The sequence below is a fragment of the Priapulus caudatus genome, unplaced genomic scaffold (assembly GCF_000485595.1).
Source record: "Priapulus caudatus unplaced genomic scaffold, Priapulus_caudatus-5.0.1 Scaffold566, whole genome shotgun sequence".
NCBI classification, from domain to species: domain Eukaryota; kingdom Metazoa; phylum Priapulida; class Priapulimorpha; order Priapulimorphida; family Priapulidae; genus Priapulus; species Priapulus caudatus.
Window position 1 is genome coordinate 109,159 of NW_014577627.1, and position 10,654 is coordinate 119,812.

Consider the following 10,654-nt stretch of genomic DNA (forward strand, 5'->3'; position numbering starts at 1 on the left):
GAGAGAGAGAGAAAGTGTGAGAGAGAGAGAGAGAGAGAGAGAGAGAGAGAGAGAGAGAGAGAGAGAGAGAAAGAAGAAGAGAGAGTACAAGTGCGGAGGAGTGCGAGAGAAGGGGGAGTGATAGGGCAAGGGGCGATATTGATGAAGTTTGCGAATGATTAATTTTAATGTGATTGATGGATTTTCAGATAGATTTGATAATTCGAATAGAACAACGTATGACGTTGCTAGTTTGAATAAAACAATAATTGACGTACATTATATATATATATATATGCAAGAGCAACTATGACTATTATTTTAGTTTGTCTGTTGTTTTGTCATGACGAGTCAAATATGTACGCTTCGATAATGATCTAAATCAATAATCAACAATCAATCAATATCGAGCCGATAATAAATACACAAATCAGGACAACAATTACCAACAAACAGTGCTATTTTATATTATTAACAAACTCGCAAAATTAACACATAGTCATTTTACACGACAATCAATTATCTCTAACGCCTTAATTCATAGCTATTTCGGGTTGGAGAACTAGATCGCGCGGACATTTCATGTTTACTATTGTAGCCGCTAGGTGACGCGCATGACACGAGTCGAACGACAGCGAACAGTTTTGCGTATTGTGTTGTCTACCTTCTTGTTCACACGGAATTCTATGTTTAGTAGGTATTAAGGCGTTTTGATATTTGTAATATAGGTAGATAGCATATCATTATCAACCAAGATGAGACCCCGCAAATGTGTTTTCTCATAATTTATGTGCTAAACTAATCCGGGGTACTAAACTAGTAGGCGTGGGCGGATCAATGCCAATGGCCATGGGCCCTAGCACACACTGACACAGTCACAGCCACAGGCACTTGAAGCGTTTCAATAAAATATAATGCTAACTAAATACGAATGTTTCTATAGCCTATAGGCCTACTCTCTTTCACCTATTATTGCCAACAGTTTCCTGTAAATTCCGTCCAAATCCTACGTCCAACGTACGCTGCTAGCCGCCACTGCTCTCGCGGCGCGACTGTTGCACGCTCACACTATTATATATATACTATAGCAGGTAGGAAAGCCGGATCGCAAAATTCGCTCGACGCTCGCTTGATTTCACACTTTCACAGCACGAATACAAATCCAACAGCTTCCATCTTTGTTTCTCCTTCAACAACAGTGTTCACTTGTTATAAAAACATAATGTCTCTGTTCGTAACCGAGCTGTGTCACGCGAAATCACACAAAGACTGACGAAATTCTCGCGTTCGCGAACGTTGCGCGGTCAATGTAAATGTCTGCAAGTACATGGCTATAGGCGGCGCATTGCATTTTGGGAAGCACCACGCTGCTTTCCACCTCCCCGTACGAGCCTCGCCATTGGAGCGTTGCAAAAACGTTGCAGCGTTGCGGCGCACGAATGACGCAATAGCGCCGCTAGGTGTTTCCTGATTCCGGCAGACATTTACATTGACCGCGCAACGTTAGCGAACGCTCGAATTTCGCCAGTGTTTTTGTGATTTCGCGTGACAGAGCTCGGTTACGAACAGAGACAGTCTATATTTCTAACAAGTGAACACTGCTGTTGAAATTGAAACAAAGATGGAGTAGAATAGTTGTGTCTTTGTCTTGTAATCGTGTGAAATTCATCGAGCGTCGAGCGGATTGGAGTCGAGCGCTTTCCTACCTGCTATATATATTAACAGTCACTGTGCACAGTGAGCAATGGCGGCGTTAGTGTGTGTGCATACAGCATTTACACGGAATTGACAGGAAACTGTCGGCAATAATAGGTGAGAGTATAGAAACATTAAGAATTTTGTAGTACTAGTATTAGATTTCGTATTTATTTAGCATTATATTTTATTGAAACGTTTCAAGTGCCTGTGCTAGGCTTGAAGCGTTTCAATAAAATATAATGCTAACTAAATACGAAATCTATTTACTACCAAATTCTCAATGTTTCTAAACTCTCTTTCACCTATTATTGCCGACAGTTTCCTGTAAATTCCGTCCAAATCCTACGTCCAACCATATGCTGCCGGCACCACAGGCACAGGCACTTGAAGCGTTTCAATAAAATATAATGCTAACTAAATACTATACTAATAACTATTCTTAATGTTTCTATACTCTCTTTCACCTATTATTGCCGACAGTTTCCTGTAAATTCCGTCCAAATCCTACGTGCAACGCTACCAAAATCCTACGCTGCCAGCCGCCATTGCTTTCGCGGCTCCACTGTTGCACGCTTAGGCCACAATTAAAAAATTGTTTGTTTGCCCTCCCCCGACCCAGGCTGAAAAGTTTGGGTAGGTAGGTCGGCTTTTTTTTCCCTTTTTTTTCCGAGGGGGGTCTTTTTACAAATTCAGCATGGTCTCTACGTGCTCAGGTGTGCTTGTGTGGAGATATCTTTTATGTTTGCCTACAGATTTATATAATGTACAGTGATACAATATACATATAAAATACTTTTAACAACTTGTGTTCATCAGAGCTAAATTGTACATGATTTTATTTCCAGATCACACACGCACACACGCACGCACACATACACGTAATCTGGAAATAAAAGCATTACAAATAAAAGGAACCTGAATTAAGAAATAATAAATATCTTCTTAGCACATATTAGTCTTTGGAAAGGAAAATAAAGTTAATATGTCAGAGTTAGATCCATAATAAAGTAATTTATTATCAAAATTATCCAAATAACTTTATTATGGATCTAACTCAGATTAACTTTGTTTTCCTGTGAACTATAGAGATACGATGAAATTTTTCAATCATATATTACTAATATTATTATTAGTCTTTCTTTTGTGTATTTGTTGTGTTATCCCTGTTTGAAATATCTACATGCAAATGGTATTTTAATTATCCTTTGCAGTCTGCTGATCTGACACCTGCAACAATGTAGAAGTAAACCACAAATGAAACCATGGATTGAATAACATGAACTATAACAATTTTTTTTTTATTCAACAGTGAACAATTAGATAATACTAACTCGAAAACACAACAAACTTAATAACACATGTAGGACCTGTAGGACATAGTACATAGGGGCGCCGTGATACACCCGCCACAATATATACGGCCTATTTCATTGGGCTTCTCTTTGGTATGTCACATTTTTGCCTAACACAATTTCGACAGAGAGGTAGGACCACTTTGTATTTAGTAAGCAGCTCCGCTGGTCGCTAAGGGTTGCTGGTCTTGTGCGCATCGCCGCATCCATCAACAGCTGAAACGCATTGACACTGCTGGTCCCAGCATCAGCTGTAGTTGTGGTTGTGCTCTCTCTCTGCTGTACGTGCACCTGTGTCTGTAAGTTTGTCGGACACTTCGACGGACAATATATCATTCTTTCTTAATAACAGTTTGTCATCGTCTTTTCTCATCGCGGGTCGGTCGGTTGAGGGCAAACAAACAATATTTTTATTATGGCCCGACTTTTAAAACTATGCCTATGGTTCTCCCCATGTTAGAATATGCATCGCCAGGCTGGTGCCCCTATTATAAATAATACACTTAAGAACTGTTAAATCGGATGCCATTCAGCATAAAGCTGCGAAATGTGTTTCCAACATCTATCATGATAGTTCTGATGTTGTTTTGGTTAACTTGATTGGCCTCCTCTTTATGTCCTCTTTCTCCATGCTAAACTTGGAACGTTTCATAAAATTTGTCATGGTCAGGCGAAGATTGGCATGCCCTCTTGCTTCATGAAGTCTGTTCGTTGCACTCGATCGTCTGAGCGTGATTAGTGCTTTTGACACGTGCGATCTTCCCTATTGCTTCAAAAAACTGTAATTTATTGCAAGACCATCATGCATATGGACGTTTAGTATCACAGCCATTCAGGCCTAAGCCCAATCAGGCTCTACAGCACTATTAGTATATACTATAGCTACGTCTACACGACGAACCTTAACTCGAGTTAAGCATCTACACGGGGCCTTAACTCGAGTTAAGGAAACTCGAGTTAAGGAAACTCGAGTTAGCGTTAACTCGAGTTAGCTTAACCTCCACGATAGGCGGCAGCACTAGTACGATGTACGTACACACGCACGCACGCACGCGTACTTGCACACGCCCGCACACACTCATGCACGCACGTGTACGTGCGCACGCTTGCACGCATGCCTACGTGCACATGCGCACGCACGCACGCACGAACGTGTACCTGCACACGCGCGCACGCACGCACGTGTACTTGCACACGCACGCACACACTCATGCACGCACGTGTACATGCACACGCACGCACGCACACATGTACGCACTCACGCATGCACGCACGTGTACGTGCACACGCACGCACGAACGCACGTGTACGTACACACGTACGCACGCACGCACACACGTTTACATACGCACGCACGCACGCACGCACGCACGCACACACGTTTACATACGCACGCACGCACGCATGCATAATAAATCGGTAATAATCGCTATCGGGTGTTGTCGTGTAGACGCTACATAATCGCTAACTCGAGTTAACGCTTAACTCGAGTTAGCTTAACTCGAGTTAAGGTTCGTCGTGTAGACGAGGCTTATATACCTTCGCAAAAAACCATTACATGTCTAGTCGCACTTTGATAAGCAAGACAGTCACTTGCGACTAAAGATGTTAATGATACGTGGTTATGATGATACTTCTTCCTCTTCTGGGGGAGTAGTATTACTTCTGTATGTATATAAATACATGGACTGATTATTCACAGCACTTCACACTTGCCACATCCACCAGAGTACGACACTCTGGTTCTATTGCATAGGATTGGTCTCCCTAAAAAATAATAGCAAAATATGTGATCAATACATAATCATATATATACAAATACATATATCAATACATCCGATGTATTCAATAACAGTTTAGACCTTCCCCTAAACACAAGATATCATCATTACACTGTAAAATTCTCAAGATTCTACCGAGAGACTATATTACTATATTCGTGCTCATGCAGCACTGACACAAATTGTTGCTGCCATCTGGTGAGTGATTTATATTTGCGAAAGGTATGACACAATTTCTGCTTGTGTGCACTGGGAGGCAATTTGTTAATTTGCACTCCGACAGTCTCATTAGTTGTTGTACATAGTCAATGTCAGTTATTGACAGTTTGAAGCATAACAGGCATAACAGCAGGGTCCTCCCTAGGAATTTCAGAAGACATGTCATTCATGGTTGGATAGGGGAGGGCCCGGGGGGGAGGGGGTTGTCATATTTGGAGACAATTATGCGTGTCGGGAGCGTCCCCAAGGCACAGGTAAACTTGATTAGTTCGCAGACATAAACATCAAGCTGTGAAAACAGCATAAATGTGTTGGGATTTTCAAAAGTAAACACAACTGGAAACTAAGGCATATGTGGATTAGGCAATCAAGGCATGTAAATTAGGCAATTAAGGCATGTCGGAGGATATATGGGATGCCGTCATATAGCTTCAGCTTTGAAGATGTGTCGAACCCGACGTGTTAAATGCTTGGGGAGAACCCTGAACTATAAGTGCACCTGTATGCATTCAAGTTTGTCTTTTCAGTGCAGGGCAGTTTGCTGTAAAAGATGGCTAAATCTCAGGCAGCGGTTGTCTACGACAGAAAGCACACTGAGGAAGAGAGTTGTGAGAGTGACATCTGGGATGACACAGCACTCATCAAGGCATACGATCATGCAGTAAATGCATTCAAAGATGAAATGACAGGAACAAATCCAACGTTAAGGGCAGGAAGTGAATCTGAAGGTAGGCTCACTCCAAAGCATCGCAAAAAAAACAAGAAGAAAAAGCAGAAGAAAAACAAGTCGAGCAAGAAGAATTTTAAAGCAAGAAGGAGGTGGCAAATCGGGGATAAGTGTCTGGCCGTTTACTCAGAGGATGAGCAGTGGTATGAAGCTCTGATAGTAGACATTGACACTGACTACACCGTATGTACGGTACGCTTTATTGGCTATGGTAATGAAGAAGAGATGGTGCTCTCAGACCTCTTGCCTAGGAATGCATACAAGTCGTCACAACAAGAGTCCATCGAAAATGGATATGATAGTCAAGCATCTTCAAACATGGACTGGCATGACTCTTCCCGATTGCAATCACAAGTATCAAATCATCATCATCATCGTCATCGTCATCACGATGATAATAGGCCACATGCGCCACAATCTCACCCACATCCACTATCCCCACATGCCGACTGTCCTCTGTTCCCCAACTTCCATGGGCCACCACCACTGATGTGTCCTCCTTCTGCTTCGATGATGCCTCCCCCTTTCTTCCTTCCTGGAGGTGGCATGCCCTTCCCCTTTTCTATACCAGGTACCAGCATGCCGCCTCCCTTCTCACAGGGACTCTCGGGTGCATATCCGCTCTTTACTAGTGCCGAATTTATTCCACCAGCCCCACCAATACCATCGGTGCCTGAGGGAGGTGATATTGATAACGATGTACTCTCTAGCATGCTAATCTCTTGGTACATGTCTGGCTACCATACTGGTTATTATCAGGGACTGAAGACTGCGAAGCTAGAAGCATTGAAGAAGAGGAAGGATGATGTTCCTCAGCAAGATGGTGTCTCTAACTCGCAGGGTCAGGATCCTGATGCACAGCAACCGAGCACGAGTAAGATTGACGAGAAGTCCTAAGACGTATCTGTTTGTTTACGGAAGTGATGCACGAGGAAGCTGAAAAATGAAAATCTCGACAGGTTTAAATAGACACAGTTTGATGTTTTAACATGAATACTTTTATCAGTACCTAATTTTGATCAGAAAATGCTTCTGTGTTATGTAAATTCCTTACGTCCCTAAGCACATTTACTGTATTTGTGGATGCTAAAAGTGGTTAAACAGTATATATAACGCACTGTATTTTGTATTTGGATACAATCATTTGTACCTTCATACTGTTCGTGATGGTATATGGTTTACTCACAAATACCTTGTATATTTTGGCAATGTTCTGCTAAACCTATTTTATTAGGAAATGTAACTGAGATATTTTCTTAAGATTAAAGAGTTGATTGTCGTTCATGTAATACATTGAGCTAATAAATCTGTCAAATTTGTTAAAAAATTGTGTCCTACAAAGCAGTTGTTTTTTATACCTGTGTTTATGGTAGTAATCTATTGGTGAAATGACTCGCTATTACACACATTTAAAGCAATCCATTGGAATGATTTCTGCATTCTCTTTCAGAGTAAAAATTCCCAACATTGGCTAAGAGGTCAATAGCATTGTTGATTAGAGTTACTTTGCTACCGATGATGCTGTTACGTGTAGTATGTGCTCGGCAAGTGTTGGAAGCAACCGTCGTGCTCTTGTGTGTGCTCTACACATCGTACCACGATCCCAGCTGGAGTGCTGCCACCTACTTGTACTTGCTCGCTCCATGGGCACTTCTTGCTGTTTCTTCGTTACTGGTGCCGGACAGAAGACGTGCCACTCCGGACAAGCCACAGCTGTACAGAGACGCTGACGACGGAGATTGGTGCTTCACGCTGCTGCCAATCTGCCTCCGAAACACGAGCTTCGCGAGAACGTCGCCGGTATCGGCCGAATTCCTTGTGGTAACCTGCGCCGCGGCGGCAGTCGTCAAAGTTTCGTCGCGATGCGGTGTGAAGAGAGGGTCGGCATTGCAGAATCTGACAGTGGAGTTTGCCGTCACGGCCGGTTGTGCGATATTACTATCGCTGGTGAATGGACCTAATGCGGGGAGCGTTGCGACGAGAGCGCTGCAGGGCGGCGCCGTGACCGCGGCCGCCGCGTTGTTCCTGTTCTTCGTGCACGCGTTGCCGCACGTCTGCGCACAGAGCTTCACACTGGGCGAGGTCGTCGTCGTTTCACAGTGTCTAGTCGTCGCCCTGTGCTCGGCTGCGACGAATTTCGCATGTCGAGTCGGCGGCCACCGCGGCGAGGCGGGGGGCGGCGCGTGCTCTTTCAGCGACGTCGCAGCTTTCAATCAGATGCTGCTGCTCGGAGCCGTGTGCATCGTGTTGTTGCTGACCGTGTTTAACCCGGCGAGGAACTTTCGAATTTTCTTCGCCATAGTTGCTGCGGTCGGAGGTTTCGTCGTCGTGCCGCTCTTATGGGTTCTTCTCGGCAGGTTCCCGTTTCTCTGGCTGTTTGAGTACATAGTGAGTGACAAAATCAAACCGGCGCTGATCGCATACTGGTTTGCCGCGTCCGTAGCTGCGGGGGCGATCGCAGCAAATTTTCAGCAGGAAATTCGCGGCGTCACGACCGCAGTGCGAAAGTACTTCCACCTGTGCGCGATCGCGATATTCCTGCCCGGCGTGTGCGTCGACCTGCAGCTGACGAGGCTGGCGGCGGGAATCGCGCTCTTCCTGTTTGTCGGAGCCGAGTGCGTGCGAGCGCTCTGCATCCCGCCCGTCGGCGAAGCCCTGCGACGAAGCCTGGACGCGTTTCGCGACGAGAAGGACGGCGCTGTCGTACTGAGCCACATCCACCTGCTCGTCGGCTGCGCGCTGCCGCTCTTCCTCAGTGACCACCAGGTGGCAGGCCTGTGCACGCCTGAGCTCGTCAGCGGCCTCCTGGCGGTGGGGGTCGGCGACACCGTGGCCTCCGTCGGCGGCTCGAAGCTGGGAAGGATGCGGTGGCCGGGCACTAGCAAGACTGTGGAAGGAACAACGTTGGCTGCCGTTGCACAGATGACGTGCGTCTGTGTGGTAGCTTGGGTTTGTCGACCAGGCATCGCGCTGTCAGAAGCGACGAGATTTGCATTTCCGATCGTTGCAGTTTCGTTGCTGGAGGGTTTCACCGAACAGATTGACAACTTTGTTTTGCCGCTGATGTTGTACCCGATGTTAAAAGTATTGAATGCGAATTGCTTGGACGCTTAGTCCGTTTATAGGTGAAAAAGCATTTAAATAAATGTGATAACTACTTTTTAAAATAAAATGGTTAGGATAGATGAAATTGTTCAGCACATTGTGTAGTATCATTTCCATATAATGAGCCTACTCTGTAAGTCGGGTGCAAACTTCAAGTAAAAACCTTAAACTTAATTCTGATGACTTACATGTTTAGCTAATTTTGTTTCTGTTATTCTTCAAATTTCTACACATTAGACTTATTGCATTTGAGATAATTCAGGTGTTTTATTAATGCCGGAACATTTATTTCTGTTTACAGGTAGGACTGTGTGAAAATAGATACATATAATTTGTCACACTGATATATTTCATAATGTGAATGATCAATAAATATACTGATAACGATACGTCAACTGGTGTCTGTTTAATGGTGCACTTTGGCTTTCGGTTATCTTGGCGACGTGTACGTACAGATAAATACACACTGCGCATCTGTCAGCTTCAAGGTAGTCTGGTGCACTATTATTCTAACGAGTCGCGTTAGTTTTGTTTTTCCGTCCCGTACATCAAGCATCTAGATTCTACTGGCTAACCTTACTATAGACTGCATAAAATAGTCACTGACGCGTAACAGAGCGTGGTGGATTGCCTTGTATGATCGTAACGTTACACAGCGAAATGTTTACAAACGTTGGAGGATAGCACGTGGTTTTTACCTTCCGACCTATTATGCTGTCCTTTCTTTCAGGCTCCTGCCTTCGTGGTGCCTCGTGTAACACTCCGGCATGGGTCAGATATTTGGCATGTTTGGCTTTCCCATTGACAGCACCGGTCTGGGTGAGTGTTCTCTGCTCGAGTCCTGTAGGACCGAGGATGTGGAGCTGGTCGGTATCAATCTCTGTCAAGGTGTAAAGCCCGACGTGCTGGACTCGCACGGCTGCAGCGCGCTGCACTATGCCTGCGACGCGTACGACGACGACAGCGCCGCGGAGATGGTGCGGCTGCTGCTGAAGCACGGAGCCGACGCGAACGTGACGTCACGGTGCGGCGGCAAGACGTGCCTGCACGCGGCCTGCGAGCGCGGGAGAGCGCGACTCGCTGGGCAGCTGCTGGACGCGGGCGCGTGCGCCGACGTCGCCGCCGACGACGGCGACTTTCCACTGCATGTTGCCGTCAGGGTGGCGGCAGACACGGGCAGCGACTATCTGCTGCGCACGCTGCTCGCGCACGGTGCGCGCGCCGACCCGCGCGACCCGCTGACGGGCTGCACACCGCTACACGTCGCCTGCCGCTCGCGCTACCGCAGTCGCGCCGCCGTCCGGCGTCTGCTCGCGAGCGGCGCGCGAGCCAACGCCGTCGACGCGCGCGGCTGGACGCCTCTGCACGAGGCGGCCGGCACCGACCGCGTGTCGGTCGTCGCGATGCTGCTCGCGCACGGAGCCTTCCCAGACAGCGCCGCCGCCGACGGCCAGACACCGCTGCATCGCGCATGCGTCGGCGGTTACCACGACAACGTGACGCTGCTGCTCGCGCACGGCGCCGACGTGGACGTGACGGACGTGAACGGGCTGACGCCGCTGCACGCTGCCGTGGAGATGGGGCACGCGGCAGCCGCGAAGCTGCTGCTAGCTGGCGGAGCGAGCGTACACGCGTGCGACGCGCGCGGCTGGACGGTGCTGCACCGAGCGTGTGCGAGTCGGTGCGCCGACACGAGGACCGTACACAGATTACTTAAGCACGGGGCCGACGCGAACGCACTCGACATGCACGAACACACGCCGTTCTACGTCGCCTGCAAGGAGTGGTTCCAC

At 46.7% G+C, this 10,654-nt stretch overlaps 2 protein-coding genes across 2 annotated transcripts; both read left to right on the top strand.

The window, feature by feature from the left end:
• The first annotated feature begins 594 nt into the window (after positions 1-594).
• Positions 595-7,100, top strand: LOC106811714 (survival motor neuron protein-like). Its single transcript, XM_014815421.1, has 2 exons — positions 595-672; positions 5,557-7,100. The coding sequence occupies exon 2, from the start codon at positions 5,580-5,582 to the stop codon at positions 6,651-6,653; it is 1,074 nt and encodes a 357-aa protein (XP_014670907.1). The 5' UTR covers positions 595-672; positions 5,557-5,579; the 3' UTR covers positions 6,654-7,100.
• LOC106811713 (dolichol kinase-like) lies at positions 602-9,256 on the top strand. Its single transcript, XM_014815420.1, has 2 exons — positions 602-676; positions 7,207-9,256. The coding sequence occupies exon 2, from the start codon at positions 7,272-7,274 to the stop codon at positions 8,868-8,870; it is 1,599 nt and encodes a 532-aa protein (XP_014670906.1). The 5' UTR covers positions 602-676; positions 7,207-7,271; the 3' UTR covers positions 8,871-9,256.
• The last annotated feature ends 1,398 nt before the right edge of the window (positions 9,257-10,654 follow it).